Source organism: Cynocephalus volans, chromosome Y (assembly GCF_027409185.1).
Source record: "Cynocephalus volans isolate mCynVol1 chromosome Y, mCynVol1.pri, whole genome shotgun sequence".
NCBI lineage: Eukaryota > Metazoa > Chordata > Mammalia > Dermoptera > Cynocephalidae > Cynocephalus > Cynocephalus volans.
The window spans coordinates 2,037,337-2,063,373 of record NC_084479.1 but is presented as its reverse complement, the minus strand read 5'-3'; the positions used below and the strand labels follow the sequence as shown (position 1 = coordinate 2,063,373).

At 51.3% G+C, this 26,037-nt stretch overlaps 1 protein-coding gene across 1 annotated transcript in view; it reads right to left on the bottom strand.

Annotated features, from left to right (window-relative positions):
- LOC134368953 (fibulin-1-like) overlaps positions 1-4,190 on the bottom strand; it is a 58,419-nt gene extending 54,229 nt beyond the window's left edge. The window contains 4 exon segments of the mRNA XM_063085191.1: positions 457-557; positions 1,070-1,259; positions 2,117-2,188; positions 4,121-4,190. Coding sequence (XP_062941261.1) covers positions 457-557; positions 1,070-1,259; positions 2,117-2,188; positions 4,121-4,190 — 433 coding nt within the window.
- Positions 4,191-26,037: the final 21,847 nt, after the last annotated feature.

Below are 26,037 nucleotides of genomic sequence, written 5' to 3'. Positions count from 1 at the left end.
ATTACAGGTAAAGCACAGACCCCCACAGTGGCTCAGCAGGGCAGGGCCTCTGTGCCCCAAGCTGGAGAAACAGTTTGTCTTTTTTTTTTTTTTTTTTTTTTCATGACCGGCACTCAGCCAGTGAGTGCACTGGTCATTCCTATATAGGATCCGAACCCGTGGCGGGAGCGTTGCCGCGCTCCCAGCGCAGCACGCTACCGAGTGCGTCACGGGCTCGGCCCTGGAGAAACAGTTTGGAAGTGATTCCTGCTGGGAAGCCTTGAGCACTTTGAACCTTATTCTCAGCAGGACAATCAAATGTTAAGTCCTCCAGTCAGTCTGGAAACTTGGAATGCCCCTGGAATGCAGCTCAAATGTTCTTAGCAGCCCCAGAGCTGGAACCTGTGCACAGCCAAGCTGTCTGGGGCTGCGTCTGGGTGGAGCTGGGAGCCTCCCAACTGCCTAGGCTCAGCTCACCCTCCTTGGGCGTAAGATGCCCGTCCGCACCAGCCAAGGGAAAGTTCCTGCATGGCCCCATCAGAGAGACCGTGAAGAGCCCAGCAGGGACCATGGCCAGGCTGGGTGGTGCCAGGGAAGGGGTGTGGGGAGCAGACCCAGGAAAGGCATCATTAGCTTCACTGCAGCAAACAATCACCCATTACTAGGCCCCTGGCCCACAAGGGACCTGCAGACAGGGACCCGTTCATTCACCTGCTCCCTCTAAAGCCCTTTTTACTCTGTTCTGTATCACATGCCCAGCACGCGGTGGTCACTCCATTGAGCAGAAGTGGTACATTTTCCTAGCCCATTTCCACTGTCTTGGGATATAGGCTGCTTCCAATTTTTCACTATCAGGAAGGAACAAACAGCTCTGGCTGGAACATCTTGATTCGTAAGTCTTAATTCCTAAAGTCACGATGCTTTGCTTGGGCCAGAGGTCCGGGAGGAGGGGTGTCCATTCAAAGGCAGGGACATTTTCAGAACTCTTGCTACATACAGCAGACTGCCCGGGAGCTGCCCTGTTTGCACAGCCTTGTGGCTCCAAGTGGAGCAGGGGCTCAAGGGTCTCCAGGGAGGACCTGTGGCTGACCAGCGGCCAGCTGGAGCCAGGGCTGACTGGCCCATGCTCATGGGCTCCTGGTCCAGGCTGAGGTATTTGTCTGGGGATGTACTGGGAGCTCCAGCCTGTAGTGAGAGGGCCCAGAGGGAGAATGCCGCCTGGTGTTTATCCTGCACTCTGGAAGCGCTGGAGCTGCTCCGGGGACACAGCAGTGAGGAGGCTGGAGGTGCGGGTAGGAGCAGGCAGAGCTGGGTTTGCGCTCCTGTCCGCCCACTGCCCCATCTAAGCCTCAGCTCCCACCACCAAATTGCAGCGTGCACAGAAGGCAGGCAGGAATCTTCCTGCTGCCTTTCTTCCCCTTCCCCATTCCCGCTCCCTTTCAAAAAAGCATACCATAATTGCCCCCACCCAACTGTCACCTCAGCGACTGCGTGGACCCTGGACTTCCAGCGGAATTAAGAACAGAAGAAGCTGAATGGAGTCAGGTCACCAGTGATGTGACCATGAGTTGTGAACGTGTCCCGGTCCCCACCCCGACCATACTACACCCACCCAAAACCAGCACGTGGCCAGCTCTGCACAACGCTCAGCTGACACTCAAGGCCCCCGGCACCTTCAGCCTCCTGCTCTCATCCCGCCACTCCTGGGCCTGGAGTTCTGGGACTGGGCATGGCTCTGACAGCCTCCAAAGCTGTTCTATTCTGCTCCCCCTGCGTTAAAAACTCCTTTGGGGCCAGGGATGGTGTATTTCTCCTCTTGCTGTCCCTGCAGTACCTGCTCATGCCCAGCACAAATATCAAGGCTCAGTTATGTATGAACTAAACAGTACTGGGGACTGATAAGCACGACCACCCTGAAATGCAGAGGCTGCTTGGGCAGGCTGCCCTGCCTGCACCCAGGCCTCTTCCTCAGGCATCCCAGGGAGTGAAGGGAGTGACCCCAAGGGAGGGAAGGTCCCCAGGCTGGAGCCCACCACAGCAAAGTTCAGGGCTAGTTAGAATTTCAACAAAAGGAAGGGACATGCTGGGTGTGGAGATAGGAGAAATGTCTGAGGCTACAGAACTGCCACTTTCTTACCTTGGAGATGGGCCTTCATGTCCCTGGTAGTCTCAGTACCGGCTGCCCCCAACCCATCAGAGGAAAACTGAGCTGCAGAGAGAGGAGTCTGGTGGAACAAGGGGCACCCGCAGAGCTCCCTGGTGTCATGCCTCAAGATGCCAATGAAGGCACATTCTGTAGCACGTTGGTCTTTAACAGATGTGGGCATCCCACACAAGAACAGGTCTGTTACTAACCTGTGTTCCAAAATAAGTAAAGCCACCCCAGTGTTGACCAGCATTTCCTCAAGATGGGGCAGGCCAGGCTCTCTGAAGCACAAAAGTCCATGCTGCTCCCACCCCCCTGGACGCATCTCTTCCAAGAAACATTGCAGTTAGAAAGGAAAAAAAGAGTGTCTTTGCTGTTTTCAGGTTTCTGCCCTTTTAAATAAACAAGCTTTACTCCGGTTATGACAATCAAATAAGGTCAACAAGACAGGTATGCTGGCCCGAGACAAAACTACCTACGAGGCGCTGGAGGAGGCAAGTTTACAGACAGACAGCAGGGCAGGTGCTGCCAGGGGCTGGAGGAGAAGAGGAGCTAGCGTTCAATGGGTACGGAGTTTCTGTTTGGGAAGAAGGGAAAGCTCCGGAGAAAGATGGTGACAATGGCAGCACAATAGTGTGAATGCACTTAATGCCGCTGAATGTGCACTTAAAAATTGTTAGAACGGTAAATTTTACGTCATGTATATTTCATCACAATAAAAAAAAATACATTAGAAAATGTAGCATTTATGGGCCGTTTCGTCCCATCCTTCAATAGATAAGGAACTGGATCTTTCGCCTACCCCTCTTTCATTTGCTGTTGTTTTAACACACTCACCTGAGTACAGCAAGAGGATTAACGTTCTCAGTTGTATTTTAGAATGTTCTTGTAGACCAGTGTGATAGCAGATGCTATGGTTTACACGGCGAGCTATCTGACTTCAAATGGGAACAGATAAAATATTCAGTAACAAAGTAAATTGTAACTTTGCAACCAAAATAAAGGTGACTTTAGAATTTTTAAGAAACAAATAAAAAATACCCTGGGGATCACACTACCCCAAAGTGTCTTGGGAGGGAGGGAAGAGGAGGATACAGAAAGCCTGATGCTCAGACCACTGCCTGTGCTCCCACCTGCTCATCGGCCTGGGGGTCAAGGCACCTTGTGGTTATCTGAGCATTCCTGCCCCGTCACAAAAGCTGAGGACTGTCTGGGGCCCACAGAGGCACTCTCCTCCCCCACCCCCACCTGCCTGCTCCTTCCTGTCAAACCCACACATGGTGTCTGCTCAGGGCTGGCCCAGCACTCATGGCCATGTTGGGGCAAGATGAGCATTGGGGATAACAGACCCCCACCCCCACCCCAGACCTCATGGGTCCCAAGAGCTGCACGGTGGTTAACAGCATCTGAACAACCATCCAATCAGCCACACACCCACTGGCAACACCTTCAGAGGGGCATGAAATCCAAACAGCTCGCACCCAAACTCCACTGCATCTGAGCAGCTCCCGTATATCGTGTGTCAGGAGTGGAATTTGGAGCAAACAAAGCCATGAGTGCTTTGTCTACCCACCCCACCCACCCCGACAGCTGTGAGTGGCACCAAGATCTAAAAACAACTTCCGGTAAACCCCATGCTGGACACCCCCCAAGCCCACCATGCACTCGCTGGTCACTTCATGCCTGTAGCTGGGCTGTGGGTGCTCTCGAGAGCAGTGGGCCTCAGGCTGATCTGGAACCTTCTCTCACAGATCATTTCCCTTTTTACCTAATAAATTTCAATCAACTACACAGTTTTAATCTCTGATTCTCGTCATCTGACTGTGTGGATTAGATATGCAAAGATTAACACTCAATATAAACTAAGAATAAACTCTCTTGCAAAAATCTCGTTAACCTTCGAGTCACACATTCTGAGGGAAGGCAACACTGTGGGTTAAAACTGCCCAGCCTCGAACCCGGCTCCCCCTCTTATGACACCTGACTGAGCCTCACCTTCTTCCTCCACAGAATGGGTGTGGTCACAGCACCTGCTGGGCAGGGCCAGGAAGGCCAATGAGACCATCGAGGAAAAGTGCCTAAATTGCTACCTTGACCGCAGGAAAAACCAGAATCTCCAAAATTAAACAGAGAAGGGATTGCACCAGGATCAGGAGAACATTCTTTTACATAAGAATCACACACTGCTGCAGTTGACATGGTGCCAGACTGCCCACACCCCACCATGTCCCTCAGGTCTCTTGAGGAGAGAGACACAATAGTAACTGGTGGGCAACTGGATAGGTAGCTTAGTTCACAGGCATCAGATACTATTTGTCACCTGAGACAGCAGCTAAAACTAAGTTTCTTCCAGGTGAATGAAACCTTTGTAAAGATTCAGGTGCAGACTGTGGATTGTGGTAATTATGATCGGTGGCAATGCACGCTACATGTTCTGAGGCACGTGGAGGCTCATGGTTTAGAGGGACACAGGTAACATGGCCCACAGAGGCCATGCCTCTGACATATAGTAGGGATATGGCCACATGTTCTTTCCCAAACTACAGATGCTGGGCTGGCAGTCTGAGGAGCTCTGTACCACTCCTCGGGAAGAAGCTTCCAGAATGTCAGCCTGCTAGCTACAAACATCACAGGGCTTTGGGCACTGTCTGATCACGTTCTCCAGAGGCCTGTGAGCCATGAGAATCCAACATCCAGGCTGCTCCTTGATCAGAGTGTCCCAGCAGGGAGACCCAGGGCTGGGACCTCTGAGGCCTGGAATCTGGTTCTAACTCCACAGCTGAGGGTTTTTCCACCTGCATGCCCAGGCCTCAGTTCCTTCATCTGTAAACTGGAGAGAGGATTTGGCCTGCCTGCAGTTGAGAGCAGGCTTTCCAGGCTCTCCTCTGTGTATGCACACTGGTCTCCTGAGCTCGCCACCCTGCAAGGTTCATGCCCCACATCTCCATAGTATTGTCTACAGCTGCAGCAAAAAGTTGGAGGGGAACCCCACCCAACCGTGGTGTCCAGGATCAAGTAACTGAGAAGCCTGAGATGCCAACCACGGAGACCCTGAAATTCCAACCAGACAGAACTGGACAAGACCCAGCCCACCCCATGCTGGGGCGCTGCCCCTGCCCAGAGCTGGGAAGCCAGCAGGGGTCCAGCCAGGCTAACCCAGTGCCTCTGCACCCTTGTAGGGCCAGGATGAGGAGAGACCCATGTCCCCTCTTCAAGTCCACCTGGCCTCCTCAGGAGGAAGCAGGGCATGCCTTAGTCTGCTCTTAGAACTCCATGCCCTGTCCCCAGCACAAAAGCTGCTGTGATCCCATTCCTCTTGTGTGCCATTCCTGAGCATAACCCCAGCATCGGTCATGGAGACAACAGGGGTCTTGGGTTGAGAACAGGCCAGAAGGAGGAAGCAAGAGAGGAGTGGAAGGCACACCTCTGGAAAGCAGAGAGAAGAATCTTCCCAATCACTCCCTCCAGGTGGCTCTGACCCAGGTAGCGACCTTCATGTGCTGTCCTCACCCCATGACCCCCGCCCCAACATCTCTGCAGTATGCCACTGTTCCAAGGGCCTCCTGGGCCCCTGGTTTTCCTCTCGCCTCTTTGCCACCTGTCACGCATCCTCTGCACCTGGTCTCTGGAAGCTGGAGCTCCACAAGCTGGGTGGTCCTTGGTCCACTCCTCTCGGGCCAGCTCATTCATGTCACACCAGCCACCAGCTCAAAGGTCCCTTCCTCTGAGAAGTCCTCCCTGACAGCTCCCAAACGCACACGCACACATGCACACACACATCTGTTTCCTTTCCTGCATGGTCTCTTTGTTCCCTGAACTTCCCAGCATTTAAAACAAATAATTAACTCTGTAGTTAGCGCCACAAGGGCTGGCACAGGCTCTGTCTCCCACTGCACCCCACCCATGCCTGCCCCCGTCACTCAGTAACGTCTGTGAACAAATGAATGAGCAATTGACCTCTGTAATACTAGCAATTCTACATGGGGTGGGGGGGACGGACAAGGAGAGATTCAGCAAGTTGCCGGAGACCACATGGCAAACTCAGAGGTGGGCTTAAAATCCAGCTTGGACTCTAAAGTTCACACACGCCCCACTATAAAACTCTAAAGGAAACAGCGGCTTCCCCTGAAGCTGGACTTAAAGAATTGAGACTCTCCAAAAGTGAAGTGAGGCCAATGAGCGTCCTGTTTAGGGTGACGCTACAGCTAAGCTTCAGGTTCGAATCCTGGTGCTGCACTTAGCAGCTGTGTGTCCACAGGCGTGCTACTTGGCCTCGCTGTGCCTCTATGTCCTCCCATGCACGGTGGCGATAATGACAGCACCTCGACCCTCGACCCAACCATGGGCATCAGCGACTCTCAGGAACGGCACTGAGTGGGTCTGGAGAGAAGTTTAGGCCAAAATGAGGAGCAAAACTTTATATGTAGATAGCGAAACTTATACTAAATTTTTACTCCTGCAGGTGACAGGATCTAAAAGGAAAACTGAGCTCAAGAACAATACTGGATCACCTACTTGGTAGGGCTGTTGAGAGGAATACATTAGTTACTAAACGTAAAACACTTTGTTTATAATAACGACCCAGAGCAGAGTGCACTCTTTCATGGTGAAGGAAGTAGACACAGAGAGGTTACAGGAGTAGGTTGAGCTCTCTCGAGGCACTTTTGGAATTGGGACTAGAGCGCAGTGTCCTAACCCCCTTCTAGAGCTGGCTCCACAGTGGAGGACCCTCCTGGTAACCTGCAGGCAGCTGGAGCGACAGGCACCCCGATCCCTCCTGACCCAGCCTCTAGTTAGGACCAGCCTAGGAGTTAACCGAGAGGGAGCCAGTCCAGCTTCTGGTCCTGCCATGCCTGCTTGAAGCTAGGTGACTTGGGACAGGTGACTTAACCAGCTTAGGGCCACTGCTTGAGCTCCCCTGCGACGTATGGGGTCTCTGATCCCAGGGAAGTTGATGCAGTGGGTTTACCCCTCCCACCCTGTTTTGTTATGTGGCCACATTTGAGATCATTACAAGGAAACTGGAACTAAATGAGGCTTGCAAAAGCATTTATTAATCAAATTGTTATGATTTGATATTTTGCAAAAGGAAATCTGTTGTATAAAATATGCAAGCAAAATAATTATGCGCCTCGTTAGGACGATTTTCATAAGATGTTACCTGCAAAACTGTCCTGCCCACCTTGCCCACAGCTCCCAGAGCCCAGCCTTCAGGGAGTCACACGCAGGGCTGGGGAAGCTGCTGGAGAAGACTCTCAGCACTGCAGTCATCCCCAGTCGTGAGGAAGGGGCAGAACTCCGAGCAAGCACCTCAAAGTCTCATGTTTTCTCTTGTCTTCTGGGCCTTTGCCCTGCCATTCCCCCTGCCTGTAACACCCCTCCCACCATCCTCCCTGCCTGCCCACGAACTTAGCCAACACTTTCCTTCCTCAGGTCCCAGTCTGCACGCTGCTTACTCCAGGAAGTCTTTTCTGACTCTGGCAGTAGTGCTTGGCTTGTAATCGTTCAATTTTCTGGATCCCCTGGAGGATGGGAGCCGCATGGGGAGAAGGACCAGGTCTCTCTCCTTCCCTGCTATATCCCCAAGACCTAGAACAGTGTCTGACACCAAGCTGTCCCTCTGCCGATATTTAGTAATGAATGACTGAATGCCTAAGGATGCCACTCTGTGTGATCTTCACCAGTGCAGGCTTGGCACTGACAGCTGCCGGTTCTGTGGCACTGCTGGGCTTGTGGATGGGGAAATTCAGTATTAGCAGAACTATCAGAGCAGTCTTAGGAAAAATGACACTGTCCTACCCTAGGAAAGGGGACATGACGAATGACAGACAGTAATAATAATCTAGCTACCACGGCAGCTTCCTCTATGTTCTCTCCCTCAGTCCTCAAGGCAACTGAAGAAGTAGGTTTTGTTATCTCCATTTCACAAATGAGATAACTACCAAACCATCCCATGGCCGTTTCTGAGGGATGACATGCAAACCTCTTCCAGCCCACAAGCGCCGTGGCAAACGCAGCCCTGAGTTGGGGGGCCTCGGGCAGTGTCAGCAGGGTGGCAGGAGCAGGAGCTGTGGGCGCCCCAGGAGAGGCCCCAGTGTTGCCCCCCAGGCACCCCAGTCTCATCTCCATGCATTCGGCACTCCAGCCCCTACAGCCTGACTGGGAAAGTCCCAGGAGCCGCAGCGGCACAGGCCACATGTTCTTCAGCCAAGTCCTCTCTCGCCTTTGTTCTGCCTCCCGACACGACTTGCTTTTAATCAGTCGGAAACGCTGCCCGGCTGGAGCCAGAGGCCAAGAAAGCCTTGGAGAAAACACAATCTTCTTTCCCAACACCCTCCTCCTCTCCACTGCCTCCCACCCCAGCTCTCAGTGAAGTCCAGCAGGACAGACAGACACAGGACAGACAGGCGATTCCGTCTCTGCTCTTTGGCAAGAAAGATCGGTATCCTTCTGCATTTCAGTCGCCAGGTGGCCCATCGCCAAATGAGTTTCAGCAGATCAGCTAAAGGGCTCACCATCTGATTGCCGTTTCCACACTCGCTTTTAAATTGCACGTCTCTTTGTGGGCCCCACAGCCTTGTGCAGAGCAGAGGCAGAAACGAAAAGGGCCACAGGACAATCCAGCTGTTCTCATCGAAGTATGAAGCATGCAATTAAGAGGCTTTTTTTTTTTTATCCTATAAGTTAGAAGTGTCTCTATGGAGAAAGAATGCTGGGGTAGTGTGCCACTCCAGGCTAGCAAGTCCCGGGGTGTTCATTCAAAGTTAAACATGCACAGGGGAACATTTTTCTCGAACAGCAGGCAGAAAAGAACAGTAATGGAGGATGTGGGGATTCCCAGGCTCATGAGAGTTGAACTATGCCTTCTCTCTGGACCTCAGTTTCCTCATCTGTAAAAAATGTGAAGGGGACTCTGAGGTCCCTTCCATTTCCAACAGGAGTCTTTGGTGCCCCTGACTCCAAAACCTCCTCTGGGTTTTCCCTCCAGCCAGCAGTCACTTAAGTGCCCACTGCTGCCTGGAATGCCCTTCCTCCCATGCCCACCTTAGCAGCCCCTGCCCAAGCACCATCTCCTCCAGGAATCCTTCTGTGATCTTCCAGGGGCCGAGATAGCTCTTGGTGTCAACACTAAGCCCTGGACCTCCCCACACTGTCTCCAACCCAAAGTGACTCAGGTCCTGCCCAGTGCCCAGAACAACCAGAGCTCCTCGGAGGTCTGCTGCAGCGAGCAAGTCAAGAAGCCTCTGCAGAACTACCCCTGCCCCCACCATGCACCCCACGTACACAGCCTCTCCTTGCATCCCCTGGCGAGCATTAGCTGGGACGAGTGACCTTTTGACCGAGGAGGAGGAGGGTGGTCACAAGAGAATTTACAGAAAACTAAACTCAACAAGGTATAAAGCATCTGGGATTCCGAGGGTGGTCTGGGGCACTCACTGGACCTGGGCCCCTGGAAAAACAAAGACTCCAGGGGAAGGGCCTGACTAATGGCCCTGAGAAGCCACGGGGGCAGCACAGAAATCAGAGGTCACAGCTCTGCTGCCCCGCAGCTGCTTTGATCCACACGGCCTGTGGTTGCACCCCAGGAGCCAGGCCTTGAGGATTAGGGAGAGAGAAGGGTGTAGCCTGGGCAGGCGCTATCCTGGTGCTGTCAGTACCAGGGCTGGGTGGGCACCATCGCAGTGCTATCTGTCCTGTGTCTGGGCGACGGATCTGCTAGTGGAGACTCCATCCCCCTTGCCACCGGGTGGGTAGGTTTGGACGTGCCCCCAGTCCCAGCTGAGCACCAAGTCTGGCAGAACCACTGCCTGGGCCCAGGAGGCCAGTCAGGGAGGCGGTGGCCGCGTTTGCATCTTCCCGTCCCCGCCAGCTAGCACCCTGAAAACCCCCCTTATGTTCTGGTTTCCTTCCGTCCACCCCTACCCTATGCCTCGTGTGTCTCCCGGTCCCCACGCTTCTCAGTTGTCTCATCAGCAAGCTGGTACAACAGCCCCTCCCTGGGGGTGGCGGTGGGGGCAGTGAGAAAGGACACACCGAGAGCGCTTCCGGTGCCAAGTTCCTGGCCCCGAGGGGGCTCGACCACCCCGGCCAGCGCTCCCCACCCCCCATGGGGGCTGGCTCGGTTTGCCGGGACAGGGGCAGGAGGGTGGATGCGAGAGGGCGGGCTGGAGGACGTGTTGGGAGGTCAGGAGGGAGCGGTGTCCCGTCTCTCAAGCAAGTCCTCCGAGCGAGGGAGGTATCTGGACCGCAGCCAGCTGGTGGCGGGGGGAGGGGACGGAGGACGTCGCCTGGGCCTCGGCGGCCACGCAGCTCAGGGGACGGACGACGACTGCCCCAGGGGCGCCGCGCGGGGCGGCGCACGGGCTCCGGGTCCCCTTGGCTCCAAAACTTCCCGGGAGTGCGGGGCCCGAAGGGCTGGGGACACTCGGGGTTGCCGTGGGCCCTGGGCGCCCCTACCTCGGGCCGCCAGCAGCGAGAGGCCGCCGAGCAGCAGCAGCGGGACCCGGCGCGACGGCGCGGCACTCTCCATGAGGCCGGCGGGCGGGCGGGCGGCGGGCGGCAGAGCGCGGCTCCTCGGCTCGGCCGGCGCGGCGGGCGGCGCGGGCTCCACGCTCGGGCCGGGCCTCGGCAGCCAACACCGCGCCCGGGCCGCGCCGTTCAATTATCCCGCCCGGGAGGAGGGCGCGGCGGAGGCGGGGCTGCCGGGCCGCCCGCCCCCAGGCCGCCCCCGCCCGCCCGCCCCGGCGGCCCGGACCCCTCCCCGCGTGACACCCCCGGGGCGGGGTCGGGAGCGGGGACCCCAGACTTCCGGGGAACGCGCTGCCCGGGGCGGGGAGCGGGAGCGGGAGTGGGAACCCCCTGGGGGGCGTAGGCGGGGGCGCCTTCCGGCCGGATACACCCCCACCCCAGCTCCCCTCCTCGCGTCCGTGAAACCCGATCCCCTCCCCACGGGTGGGGCGGGCTCTGGATCAAAGGTTAGCCCCGCCCGACTCCGCGGGAAGGGACGGGACCCGGACGCGGGCAGCGAACGGGCTCCTTGGAGGGGGAACAGCTGCGGGGCCCACTCGGGGCTCCCCGCGCCCCCCGCCCGCGCGCGTCGCCCTGGGTCTGCAGGCCCGTCGCTGACGCCTGAGATGTCCCTGGCTGGGACCCGGCCCTGTGCTCAGGGGCTGCCAGTCACGCGGGGCCGACCGACTGAACCAACATCCCAGTAGAGGTAAAATATGGTGGGATCGTCAGGGACACCAAGGCCCAGAGGAAAACAGATTCCTTTTGATGTGGAAAGTCATGGAGGCCGCAGAGGAGGCAGCCTTTGAGCTGGGCCTGCGGGAGACACGTCTTTGTGCAGGAATTCAGGCTGCAACTGGTCAGTGGTTACTGAGGATGAGTTGGTCTGTTGGAACCACGAATAGATTTATTTTTAAATGAAAAAAACCCCCCAAAACCTAGTGCAGGTAAAGGTGCAGAGCAATGGGACGGCACCCATGGGCACGCCATTTAACTGATGGGTGGATCTGTGACCCAGCAATTCCATTCCCAGGTTTACACCCAGCAGAAATTCATGCACGTGTTCACCAAAGGGCAAAAAGACAGGTAGAAGGTGCTCATTGCAGCACTGTCCAATGGCTTCTAATTGAGCACTACCCAACGTCAACAGCAGGATGGACACATTGTGGAGTAATCACACCCTGGAGTCCTGTAAACAAGAGTGAGTGAGGCATGAAACAGGGATGGCTCTCACACACACGGCCAGAGCAAGAGAGCCAGCCGGACGTGATTCCAGTTATGTAAAGGACAAGAGCAGCTCAGAAGTCAGCAGAGAGAGGACCCTGGGGTGGGCTAGTGACGGCAGGGAGCATGAGGGGCTTTCTGGGGACCAGTTAGGATCTGTTCTCTTAATATGGGTCTTGGTTCCGAGGTTGGGTTCAGTGTGTGAAAATGTATCCAGCTGTTCACTTATGATATGTGCCTTCTGAATGAATGTTAAATTTAAAAATCAAAACCGAAAAGACAGGAGATTCATTTCTGCACAGGATACCTCCTGCGTTTAAGCTCTGCCAAGATCCTAGGAAAGCTCATGAAAGAGGCCCACTTGCTGGCTGCTTCCGAGGTTAGGAGGCCTCCTCTCACAAGAGGGAACACAGGCCATGGAAGATGAGCAGAGGATGCGAGGTGTTTCCTGGGCAGAGGGAATAGCCTCTGCAAAGGCCTTGAGGCACCAGAGGTCCTGGGCAGCTCAGCAAGATGATCTGTTCCCTTCTGACCCAAGATGGTGTGGGGAGCCAGATAGCAAGGTGGGTGTGGTGGGGGGAACTTTGAGCAGGGGACAGATTGGAGACTTATTAGGACTTTGGTATTCATTTGATTCTTTTAAGCCATGGGAGAATAAGCATGCCGTGGATATAGTTGAGAGGACCAAGAGAAGGTGGCTGAGGGGAAGGGGGACCCAGAGAGGAGGAGGAAGCCAGGAAAAAGAGACGCCCCAGAAGGGTTCAGTGCGTGATTCTGGCTGGGAGTACCAAGTGCAGCCTAGTGGCCAGGGAGGTCAGGACTGAGAACTGCCAGGGTTAGAGCAGGGTGGCCACTGTTGATGTGTCCTGGGTCCTTTCTGAGGAAGAGGAGGGAGTGACCTGGATATGGGTGGCTGAGAATGGAGTGGGGAGGGGGTGAGGAAGCAAGGACAGTAGGGGTGGGTGACTGTCATTCAAACAGCTGGGCATCGGCACTGCCCTTGACACTCGGAGGGACTCACTGGGCAGGGAAGGCTTGAGCCAGGCCTGCAGCAGCCGGGAGGGAGACCTTCGTCAGCCTCTCCCAAACCTCCAGGAGCTTACTCTGGTTCTAAGCCTCCCCCCATTTTCGGCCCTCACTCCAGTCCTTGTCCCAGGATTGTCCTCCGCAGCCTCTCCAGATCTTCTTGTCCCTGTGGTTAGTGACTTGGAAAGTCAGCCAAGAGGTGTCAGGAAATTAGGACCCAATGTGAGAACCCCCAGGACCCCTTAGAGGTCGTGACTGAGAGTCGAGGAAGCGATGGGCTTTGAGCCCAGACCACCCATGTTCCAATCCAGGCTCCGCCATGTCCTGGCTCTGTGGCCTTGAGCAAGTTACTTACCCCCTTGGTGCCCTATTTCCTCATCTGTCAAATGGGGCCCGTGATAGGATTTCATATGATTGTGAGAATCGAGGGACATACATCTGTGGAGTGGCCCCACCAAGTGACATGCGATGGTGGTAACAGTGATGTACCCTCAGGAACTGAGCAGGGAAGCATCAGTCCTGACCTCCTACTTGCTCTCTGCCTGACCTTGGGCAAGTCTCTCTCTGGGCCTCAATTTCCCTGTCTGCAAAATGAAGATGGGGCTGGCTGGTTAGCTCAGGTGGTAAGAATGCAGCCTTATAACACTGAGGTCATGGGTTCGGGTCCTCCTACCAGCCGTGGCTGCCAAAAAAAAAAGGAGAAGGAGATGGGTCAGGCTGCTTCCGAGAATACTTCAGTCCCCAAATCCCAGGCTGATTCTAGGCTCCTGCTGTGGATTGAATATCCCTTCCAACTCACTGAAGCTAAATGTGTCCCCCACCAAGTATTAGAAACTTGGCCCCTACTGTGACAGTGTTAAGAGGGTGAGAAATCCTATATGGTTATTGAAAGGTGGGGTCTTAAAGAGATGATTAGATTGTGAGGACCGTGCCCTAGTGAATGGATTGATAAATTGATGATTTAATGGTGGTCATGGGTGTGGTTCTGAGCACGTTAAAAGGAAAATGAATGAGTGCTATCTCTCTCTGTGTTCTGCCATTCTGTCATGTGAGACCCCTGCGTGTCACCATCACCACCAGCAAGGCTGTCACCAGATGTGTTCCCTCGACTTTGGACTTCCCAGATTCTGAAACTGTAAGCTATAAATATTGTTTCTTTACAAATTATCCAGTTCCAGGTATTTTGTTATAAGCAAAAGAAACAGACTAAAACAGTCCCCTTCTCCATTTCTGGATAGATCTCGGCTTTCAGAGACCAACTGGAAGATTAAAGGCCTGAGATTCTTGTCAACTACACTTCAATGTCATGGGAAGCAATCCAGGATGGGTCCCAGGCATCCCTGCACATTCTTGCCAAGTATGCCAAAAATGCAAAGCCCTGGCCGCTCAGAGGTATCCATGTCTCAGGGTAGTATTGTCAGCAAGCAGCCTTGAGGGAGGAAGGAACATCTTCCTCCAGATAACTTTACTGTGAAAGAGGTAAATTCCCCAAGTTCAGTGTCCCCTGTGTAATGCAGTCCATTGTGTGTGTAGGCATCCATGATGGGCCCTTGGCCTCCCCCACCCCAGGACTCAGGTGACACAGGGAACTTGTGTGACCATCATGCTGAGCTCTGGCTGCTATTTTCCCATGAATAGTGAAGTCCCTGGTCTCTGACCCAGGAGTCTCACAGACAGAGATTGACAGTGCTGGGATCTGCATTGAGGTCATCTGACTCCCGGTCCCATGTTCATCTGAAAGCGACTTTGTACTTAGGGTTCTATTTTTCACTGAATACTGTAGCATAAACATATCCCTGTCTTCTTAGAAATCTTCATTACACACCTAGTGAGTGGATAGTAGGAAAGCTGTATACACATTTACTTAACCACTCTCCTATTATGGGACTTTTCTGTCATTTACATTTTGCAGGCTTATAAATCATGCTGCAGTGAGACTGGTAGGCTGTAGGCTCAGTTGTGTCTCCAGGGCTTCTAGCATGGATGGCCCAGAAGAGTCATCGCTGGACCTAGAAATTGACAAGTTCACAGTCAGGAAGAGAGACACAGGAGCTGTGGGTCTCTCTGCCTCCTCCCCAGCATTGAGGAACATTGTTGTTTAGTCTGGGCTATTTCCACAGGCAAAAGAAACAGCTGTCTTGTTTCAGTGTATGTCTCTAATCATCAGACAGCTTGAACACTTTTCATGGGTGTCTTAGCCCTTTGTATTTCTCTTTTCATGACTTCCTTTCATAATCTTTACTCATTTATTTTTGTAATAGCAGTATTATTTATAACAGTGAAAATCTAGAAAAAAATGCGATCTCCAATACTAGCCCATTTGTGGTAGAGCAATCGGATTGAACTATATCAATACTCAGTGAGTTAATGGAATATTGTGCGGTTGTTGAAAAGGCAGAAGAGACCACCCAAGTGGGGGGGGTAAGGGAGGAATTGGTGAAGGGCCACGAAAAATGATTACATTGTATAATGTTGAATACGCTAATTATCCTGATTTGAGCATCACATATATTGCACACGGGTATTGATATTCAATGCTGTACCCCAAGACATGTATAATCAATTATGTTTCAATTAAAAAAAAATTTTTTTAAGGATATCCAAGTAGAAATATGGTATTTGTGAACTAATACTATGTGAAAAAACAGAAAACAGAAGCAAGCCTGAATGTGCAGTTCTGACTACGTGGAAGCCACATTCATGTGGCTAAAGATCAAAAGAAAACCACACAAAAGCGGATGGTTTGTTTGAATAGTGAAACTTTTTGTTTTGTTTTTGTTTTAGGAAACGATTGAAACAGGGAGGAAAAATTGTGCCAGAAACCTGGAGTGATATAATTACTACACCTCAGCTTGACCCTGAGTTTCCTGGCAACCAAAGCAAAATTCAAATTATGACCACTTATATGGTTTTTGTTTTCTGATAACTTTATCAGAAGAGACAGGGTTGTTTCTGGCCCTAAATTCCAATCATTCTCCTTCGGAGTCTTTATGTAAGAGTCAAGAAACTTGATGAGCAGCACATTTGCTTGTAGTTTGCAAAAAATGAAACTGGTCTTTGGAGAGGTTCCATTGGGAAATGGGGGCCGGGGAGGCCCTCACCCTCTGACCCCACGGGTCTTGGGCAAGATGACACACACCGGCAGAATCTCCTCCAAGCAGGAAGTCATTCATTATGTCTTGCTGTGACAGTCCAGCTTTTTCCCATCTCAGAGGACCAGAGCAACAGGTCACTGTCCCTGATGAATAGTTCTCCATTTGTTTGAAAGATCACTGTTGGCACACACAGACTGTTTTTCTCCCAAGTTAAGAGACAGATGGCTTTGACACTGCCCACCTCTGGAGCACGAGCTTCCTGCAACTTTTGCACATGGTGCTGGTACTCCCCGCCTGTCCCCTTCCTCGTGGTTTCCTGAGAGCACCTGCTGTGCTGGCCTCTGTCTACCCCTGCAGGCACATCTCAGCCATGCTACCCTCACTCACTGGCGGCAGCCCCCGGCCTTTGCACGGTTCTTAGAGCCCCCAAGCACCTGCCTGCTTTCCCTGCCTCTTTGCTCAGCCAGATCTTCCCTGTCCTTCAGGTCTCAGCCAAGAAGCCACCTCTGCAGAGAGCCTTTCCTGCCCATCATGCTAACCAAGTCCCCCCACCTTGATGTCCCCTGCCCTGCAGTGACCTGCCTCCTTTATGACTCTTATCCGCTTCATATTCCTTTACCTCTTTGCTAACATGTTGATTTTTTTCTCTGCTCCAGTCTCTGGCCCCCGAGGACAGGGCTGGGCTGCGGGTGTGCTGCGGCCCCCTCATTTATGGTGCATACCTTTGATGCTCACTAAGCCCTTGTTCCGTGGGTGAATGGAGCAAGGTGCGTTCCTAGCAGCTGGCTGCGCAGAGTGTAAGAAATACAGCTCTGAGACAGAGCCATGCGTGACCTCACAGCCACCTCTGAGATGATGCTGAGGAGACTGTGGTTGAGGGAGGGCACAGACGTCCTGGTCCCCAGTGTGGCTGCCCAGACAGTGTCCCTGCTGGCAGGGCAGCCTGCCCCATGCTGTGGGCTATCCTCTTCCACTCCTGGGTCCACTCACAGTCCCTTCTGAGTCCCTCCTCTGCTCCTCCACGAGGGTCTTTTCCTTGCTGGGCAGGTCCTAGGGCAATCCATGCAGAGAATTCCAAACATTAGGGATTCCAAGTTATTCCATATTCACAAAATATGTAGAACTACTGGGCTCTCCCAAACCACCAGCAGATGCTCCCTCCTCAAATTCCCATGCTCTCGCACCCATGCCTCCCACACAGCGCTGCACCCAGTTCAAGGCTCTCCTGAATGTCTTGTTCATTCTCATGGGAAGAGGGCACAGAGTGAACCCTCTGTGACGGGCCCATGATGGGCACCTCAGACATGCTCTTAGACTTCATGGGGCTCCTCCACATCTAGTGACAACCCACTGCTGTCATCGGAGCAGACAGTGACAGGGGAAACCCTGGGGGCTGAGGAAGCACTGAGGCAGTGGTCAAAGAAGGCTTCCTGGAGGAGGTGCCCTGACACTGGCACCAGAACTGTCTTGAGGGTGAATAGGAGTGAACCAGGTTCAGGGCCAGGGTACCGGGCATCAGGGAGTGTGACAGACATCCCAGATAAGGGAGCAGACAGTGTACAGGTCTGGACAAGGAGTTTTGAATTCAAGTTGTTGTGTTGTTCAGCAGGGGTGGGGACAGAGGTGGTCAGAGGAGGGGCTGGGAGGTGAGCAGAGGTGCCACAGGAAGGATGGATGGTGGACAGGGTGCTACTTCTCCTAAAGCCTTGAAGAGGGCTTAAGAATTTGGCAGAAGCCAGCTGCACTCAGCTCCCTGACCGGGGGCCCGTCTTACACTTCTGTCTGAGAATGTGGATTTCCATGTGTCCTGGACCCCACGTGTGCCAGGTCTTTGGTCTCATTTTCCTCACACAGCCAGCCCATGAGGAAGGCCTGTCTGTCTCCCTGTTTCACAGCCAGGGAGGCAGATCTTGGAGGAAACTGCCAGTTTCACGTGGACCAGTGGCAGGGCCAGGATGCAACCCAGGCATGTCTGGGTCCTAAGCCGTTTCTCACCACCCCACAGTGCCCATCCAGCACAGTGCCAAGTAATTGCTTAGTGCTATAAATTGGACTGTGTCCCCCCATCCCCAAATTCATATGCTGAAGTCCTTACCCCGGTACCTCAGAATGTGACTGTGTTTGGAGATAGGGCCTTTACAAAGGTAGTTAAGGCAAAATGAGGTCAGTGGGTGGGCCCTAATCCAATAGGACTGGTGTCTTTATAAGGAAAGGAGATCAGGACACAGACACACATAGAGGGAAGACCATGTGAGGACTTGGGGAGAAGACAGCATCTACAAATCAAGGAGAGAGACCCCAGAAGAAACCAGCACTGCCGACACCTTGATCTTGGACTTCTGGCATCCAGCACTGTGAGAAGTAAAGTTGTGCTAAGTTGCTAGGTTGTGGTACTTCCTTGTGGCAGTGCTAGGAAACTGATGCAGTTAGAAATTTAGAGGTGAGAGAGAGATATTATGTGTCTGGGATCTGGGACATTGTGAATAGACATTGGAACCAGGGAAGAAAGGACGAGGGGAGAGCACAGCATTCGAGGGCATTCCAGAACGTCGGCTGCTCTGGGACTCTATGGATCAGAAGAATTATCAGGGCAAGTTCAATAAAACCACCGTCATTCATTTGCATGTTACAACATAGCTCTTGAGGTGTTGCACTCTGCTTTGAAGACTCAAGCTCCTATGCCACAGGGACAGCAGCCCAGAAAGCAGAAAAGCTGGATGAGATCATAGTGCTGGGGGAAAGCAGCATGATATTTGGGCCGTCCTAGTAGTAGTTACGTGGAACTGGAAAAAGCCAGTGTCAAAAAGAGTAAAGCATTGGTGCTGCTGGGGTAAAAACAAAAAACGGAAAACAAAACCATCGTGTGGCTGAGGCCATGGGCTTTTGTTTGTCTCAGGACAGATTTCATTTCTTCTGTCACTGGCTGTATCTCCTGCTTAGGAATAATGATCTTTAGGGTTCTGATCAGTCCGTGTTGCAGAATAGTGAAGTGGAATCATAACAGCCTTTTTCCCCTAAGTTTGAGGAATTCCCTACTTAAAAGCTTCATTGGGAGGCCCTGCTTCCTTGCCACTACAGACACAAAAATCTCACTTCTCCCCCACCAGCCTCCTGTAACGCTGAGGTGCTGGCCCTGTGACCGAGGCCAGCCCATGGGATGGAGCCGCCCTGGACTCTGACTTGGGAGCCGGTGATGGGGAGAAGCTGGGCTGGTGGAAAAGATGCTTTGTTGGGCGGTGGCAGCAGCAGCAGCAAGGACATGGACTTTCCAAGGCCAGCACTGGCAGTGGCGTAAGATGTGGCATCCAGCATCAAGTAGGTGTGGCACGGTGGCCGTGTCATTACCAACTGGCCCTGTAGCCCTGGCTTTACTCCAAATGTCCTTATTTTGGCCCGGCTCCTAGGCTCGGTCTGCAGTGCTCCTGATGGTTGTATGAGCTGCCAAATGTCATCTCAATAAATTCTATTTACATCAGCCAGAGTGGGTTTCCATTGCTTGCAGCTAAGAGTCCTGATTGACACTGGGATGGTTACAGAACTAGAAAAGGAATGGACACCCTTAAAGACGGTGGACACCGAGAACAGTGTCCCAATTTCACTGCCTCGGATGTAATAGCTGGACATGACTTTGGTTGCCCAGCCCATGACTTCCTCTTCTCTGAGAACTGCACTCTTCTCACTGACCACAGGGTTGGTTCCTGGAAGAAGTGTTTATATTCCATGACCTCTGTGGCTCCTGCCCCCACCCCAGCCCTAGCTAATTGAATTCCTGGACTCTGTGAGATCCTCGAATCCAGTGGTTCTCAAACCTGGCTGTTGTACCTTAGAATAATGTAGGGAGCTTTCAAAATTCCTGATGCTCAGCTGTAGCCTAACCGATTAAGTCAGAATCTCCAGCAGTGAGCGTCAGGTAATTCTACTACGCACCGCTCCAAGCTCTTTAGAAACCTTCCATTAATCCCCTTTTTGCTTAAGGTAGGTTTTTGCTCATTGCAACCAAGAGATTTGACTGAGATAGCATCTTTTCAATATTGATTTTTTTCCTATCAATGATAAAATTCTCTCCAATTATTGAAATCTTTTTTTATATATGTTTACCAAAATTTTGCAATTTTTTAAAGCATAGATCTTGCACCTTACTCTTTTTTTATTCATTGATTTTATTTTTATTGTATATATTTAAGGTGTATATGATGATGTTTTCAACATAGTACTTGCACATAGTGAAGTGGTTACTACAGTCAAGCAAACGAATACATCCATCATCTCACATAGTTATCTTTTTGGGTGTGTGGCAAGACACCTAAAATCTGCTCCACAGCAAAAATCCCAAATATAGTACAACATGAGGGTACTTCAAAAACTTCATGGAGAGATAGAATTAAAAGATAATATAAATCTTTCCATGAACTTTTTGAAGCACCCTTGTGTTGTTAACTATAGTGTTCATGTTGTACATTAGATCTCTAGACTCGTTCATCCTGCATATTTGCTACTTTGTATCCTCTGACCTATATCTCCCAGTTTTCTCCCCTGCTCCTGCCCCGGTAGCTACCATTTAATTCTGTTTCTATATATTTGACTTTTTAAAAAATTCTACGTATAGAAGAGATCGTGCAGCATTTTTCTTTCTATGTTCTGCTTATTTCACTTAGTACAGTGTCCTCCAGGTTCATCCATGTCCTGGGCACCTTAGTTCTTTAGTTCTAAGCACTTTATATTTTTTATTGTCATTCTGAGTGGTATATTTTTTTCCATCATGTTTTCCAATTGGTTATTGCGGATATAAAGGAAAGCTGTAAGATTTTACCTATTTATTATGTACAATTATATGTATTGCAATGCGATTTATAATAGAAACATAATTAATGTGTCATATAGAGGAATAGTTCAGTATATACAATATATCCCCACTGTGGAATATCATGTGACCCTTTACATTTATAAATATGAAGACTGTTGTGACCAAGGTACTTTTTTTTTTTTTATAAAACAAAAATGAAAGTAGAACTTAAAATTGTGTATGAGGATACTTCAAAAGTTCATGGAAAAATGGAATTAACAGATAATAATAATCTTTCCATGAACTTTTTGAAGACCCCTCGCATATACCAGGCTTTGTTAAAATATGTATAAATATGGATAAAATATTAGGAGAATATTAGGAGAAAAAGGATGGTGATGTTTGTATATCTTTCTTCAGTGAATATTTTTTACCCTGCACATGTATTATTTTCTCATTAAAGGGAAAAAATACCTAAAATGGCCACCCCAGTGGCTCTGCAGAACTTGTTTTCACAAACTCAGAAGCTCTGTCTCCATCTTAGGACTACTAGCCACTGTTTCTTTGGTGTGTTTTATTTGTTTGTTTGTTTGTTTTTAAGTTTATGATATACTTTTAACTATAACCACGTTGCAGAAAACTGAGAAAATGGAGAGAAAAATTTCCCATGGCCCCATCCTCTTGACACAAGTGGAATAGTGGTGTATTCATTTCCAGTATTTTATATGCATAGTTCACATAGCGCGTCTCAGGGTACGTAGTTTTGTAACCTGATTTCTTTAATTAACGTTCTATCATAAAAATGCTCTGTGTTGCTACAAAACTTTCCCAGCCATTCCTTCCCAGTCAGCAATAAAATGCCATCAAGTTGGAGAAACATCATCAACTTATTCCTGTATTAGATATTCAGGTCAATTTCAGTTTCTTTGCTGTGATAAGAAATATTGCAAAGACCGTTTATTCGTTCATAAGCTTTTCCATATTTGGGATTATTTCTTTAGGACAGATTCCCAGAAGTCAGATGAATGGGTCAAAGGGCACATACTGCTTTCAAAAGCATCTCTGTCTAGGTTGACCCAGCCACCCGCCATTCACTGGAAGGACAAATGGTTCTCATTAAAGCCCCAAAGTTTCCCCATGGTTTCCAGCTGCAGGTACAGGGGAGTCCCTGGGGCCTGTACAACCAGAGCAAACTTGCTAAGCTAAATTGTCGGTGCAGGGAGTCTTCATTAGAGTGTTTTTCTAGAGGAAATCAACAGTCTTTTGCATTGACTCATGTTTTAGGAAAATCTATGATTGCTGTGAGCATTAAAAATCGCCTGTTTTTCTTAACAAGGAGCAGGCGAGAGTCCCTCCCTGGACCCTGGGCTAGGGATCCTTGGTCTTCTCACCTCATAGCTATGCAGCAGCTCAGAGTTTATGAAGTGCTTCAATTCTCTTTGTCTCAAATTGTCCCCATTCTCCCAATGAGAAAACTGAAATGGGTGAAAGGACTTGCCTGAAGTCACACAATTATTAAGTAGCAAAACCAATACTGGGTCTCATCCCTCCAACTCCAGGGCCACTTCAGAATCAATCCACGTTGGATTAGATTCATTCCTTCAACAAACGCTGAGCAAAAAACTGTGCCAGGTTCTCCGCTGGGCGCTGGAAACCTGAGGTGTCAGGCCCAGCTCCCTCAAGGAGCTCACAGTCTGGGAGAGACAGATTCCTGCTCAAGCCATGTCAGGACCAGGGAGAACTGTGGGAACCCCAAGGAGAACTGCCTGTGGGGAGCAGGGAAGTCCCTCAAAGGAGCTCATGTGTGCCTGGAGCCAGCAGGAGTTTGCCAGGGGGACAGGGCTGGAGAGCACGAGAGGAGGGCGTGGGTGCACTGGGGCAGGTGGGCATAGCCCTGGCCATCAAGAAACTCATCTCCTGTTTCCCGGGTGGAGACAAGTGTGTAAAACAAATGCTAAAGGAAAAGGCTCAGGACAGAGTGCCAAGGGATGATGTGGGAGGCCACATCCACTGGCTCATCCAGCTGGCAAATGTGTTCCGATTGTTAACAGTCAGCTTTGCTCTCTCAGACCTGCATTTGGACATGGCCACCACCTCTCACTGGCTGGATGACCTTCAGCAAGTCACTTACCTGCTCTGAGCTGCAGTGGCTTCTTTGTAAAAAAGAAATAATGACGTCAGGTTCATGCTGGTGTTGGGAGGATTAAATTAGATAATACATGTGAAGCTTCTAGCCCTGTGCTTGGCATGTTTGATAAGTGTTAGCTATGACGGATGAGGAAGAGGAGGCAGCAGATGTGGGAGGGGGATGTGGTGGGGAGAGCTGACCTTGGAAGTGTTCCCCGACAGCCTGAAACTTGAGCTGGAAATAGTGTGAAGGGTTGACTGGGCAGAGATGGGAGGGGAGAGGTGCCTGCAGCAGAAAGAAAGCAAAGGTTGGGAGGGATGCCTTGGCCTCTGCAGGTGGGCCAGGCGTTTCCATCGCTGGTTTCAGCTATGTACGTACAGATATGTCTTCATGGAGCCATGTGTTAGCACGTTGTCAGTCACTTGGTTCTCATATAGCCCATGCACTGGAAATCTGTGCCATTGTACAGAGGGAGGCACTAGGGGTCCCATATCTCCAGGGCATCAGGCAGTGAGTCTGTCCCCCTGCGTCCAGATGCATGCTTTGCCTGGGGTGCCATGGCGGCTTCCTCTTGATGTCACAAACCTTGTCAGCTGGGCTTGGCTTCTTCTGCCCAGGCTTGCTCCTCGCCTTCCCTCCTGCTGCTTGGCTTTGATCTTGTTTGTTTCCCGCTTCCTCTGGCCTCCTGGCCTTGCGGGTCGGTGTGGCCAGGATGAGCCTTACAGGCACCCCAAGAAGAAGCTTTACATCAAGAAGCTCCGACAAGCCCCTGGGCTGTCCTGGAAGGCTGCGTGTTTGCGGTTGTGGCCTTGGCACTGTCCAGATCCAGCCAGCCCCACACCCGCCCCTCCCTCTCATAGCACCTGAGACAGTTGGGCAATAGCAAATGGCCTTGCTGCGTTGCGGCCGACTCTCCACTGTCTGCAGGACTATGTCCAGGGCCTCAGACTGCCACAGAAGGCCCTTGGGACACTCTCCCCTGTCTCTCCTCTTCGGTTTCATCTTCAGCCTTTTCTCTTTGCATACCCAGTGAATGGCTCATTCATGCATTCATTCACTCACCCATCAAGTATTTTATTGAGCACCTACTGTGTGCCAGGCACTGTTCTAGGTGCAGAAGGAAACCAGACAGAAATCCTGCCTCCATGGAGCTACACTATGGGGGTCAGGTTTTCCATGTGAGACATGAAATATCCTCTCTCACCACCCTCCCCTCACCTACAGCTGCCTTTTCCTCACCTGTCAGGCCCTTCCTTTCACAGGAAACCCGTGCTTGCCTTCCAGAAGGTACCCCCAAGTATTCCCGACTATCTCAGGAGCAGTGCAATGTCAGGGGAGGGACATCTCAGCATTGCACCCCACCCCCATCTCAAACAGAAGCTGCCAGATCTGAGAGGCACACCTGATACAGGGTGGTAGATCTCAACACAGAATCGGGCTCCTACTTTATCTTTGGTTTCAGTTTCCTTCTTAATGTACAGCATGCAGTGTTTACTCTGATACAGGAAAACGTCAGCCTGTTTCTTGGGTTTCACAATTTACAAGGCTGACTTCATTTATGACCATATTTCATGTGCTCTTGGGTTTCAGACCACCAAATGCCTTAAACTCCCTCCGGAATTCCGGGGTTTGCAGGTGCGATGTGCACCAGTGTGTGGACGTGGGATGCAGGTTGGGTGGTCTGTGGGAGCATGTGGCATGCGTGCTTCCTCTCCTGTCAGCCCTCCCCTGGGTCCCAGCACATGCCAGCCCGTGCTGGCATTGATGGTTTACCCATCTCTCACTGCTGGGGGGATGCCCTTTGTTCATCTCAGGGTCCCCAGGTCTGGGCTCGCCCAGAGAAAGTGCACATTCGTCCTGCATTTGCCCACACTGAGTGTTCTGTTTGAGTGTGGAAGGGCCTGACTTGTGAATGTACCTGATCAGATCATCCCAGCATCCCCCGGGCCACGTGCACCCCTCCAGCAGTGGCCCTGAGCTGCGCAGCTGCCATGTGCTCCCGCCCACGAGCCATGAGAAGCTGCCATTCAGCTGGACTCCAAGGTTCTAATGCAGACTCAGCCAAGACCCAGCAAGCTGCACACGGCATGGCCCTGGGTCCTCCCACAACCCTGAGAGGTAGGTGTATCATGCCCATTTTGCAGATGAAGAAGCTGGGGCTCAGAGAGGCCAGTGGCTTTCCAGGTATCACATGGCCAGTGAGAAGCTGAGCCTGGTGCTCTCCTCTCTCCAGCACATCTGGCTCCAAGTCTAGAGCTTGAGCCACTAAAGCACCAGAGGGTGGACAGGAGACTCAAATGGATCAATGTGGTTAATTCTCCCCAGACTTCACCTTTCTAAGAGTCCTGATCAGGAGAAGACAGGAGCCAGATGAGATGTGGGGAGAATCACCTGGGGTGACTCAGATAGGTAGAGTGGCAGGGCAGTGGCCCATTTATGGGAACCTGGGACACAGTCTTGCAAGCAGACCTCAGGTAGAACAAGAGCCGAGCCTGGATTTCCAAAATGATACTTTGGAAAATTCCATAAACTGCATTATATTCATATTAAAGTAAATCAAAAGCACAGAGGAAAACTGGCCCACATTTTCACTACCCCAACCCACCAGGCTTAATTTTCCACATTTCTCCCTAGCTTTTCTTCACTCGCATTGAAAAGTTCTAGGGTTGTAATCACAGTGTAGACACAGCTGTCCATTTAGGGCATAAGCATGTTTTTAAAACAAGTATGTGGCTAAGCTATGTAGGAGACTTTTTTTACTTTTTAATTGGGAGTAAATAGTAGATCAGCACAGGCCAGTGCTCCCACTGCAGCAATTGGAAAAAGCTAAATAAATTACAAAAATCCTACTTTGAAAGGCATCAAAGAGCTGTGGAAACAATGAGGCTTAGATTAGATTAAATTCTAGTGTTGGGAGACCCTGAGGTGAGCTGATAATCTCCAGCCATTGCTTATTTTTGAGGGCTGAGGATAGAGCTTCTCTGTAAGGGGAAAGAGAAACCAGCAAATATTTGAGTTGTCACTAAGAGAGTGTGCCAAGGAAACGTGAGGGGATTCAGATGCATAGCCTGCTTTTCCTGGGGCACATTTGCTAAGTTCTAGTGCTCTTCAGGAAGCTGGGGAACTGGAAGGAAATCTTCCAAAGGGC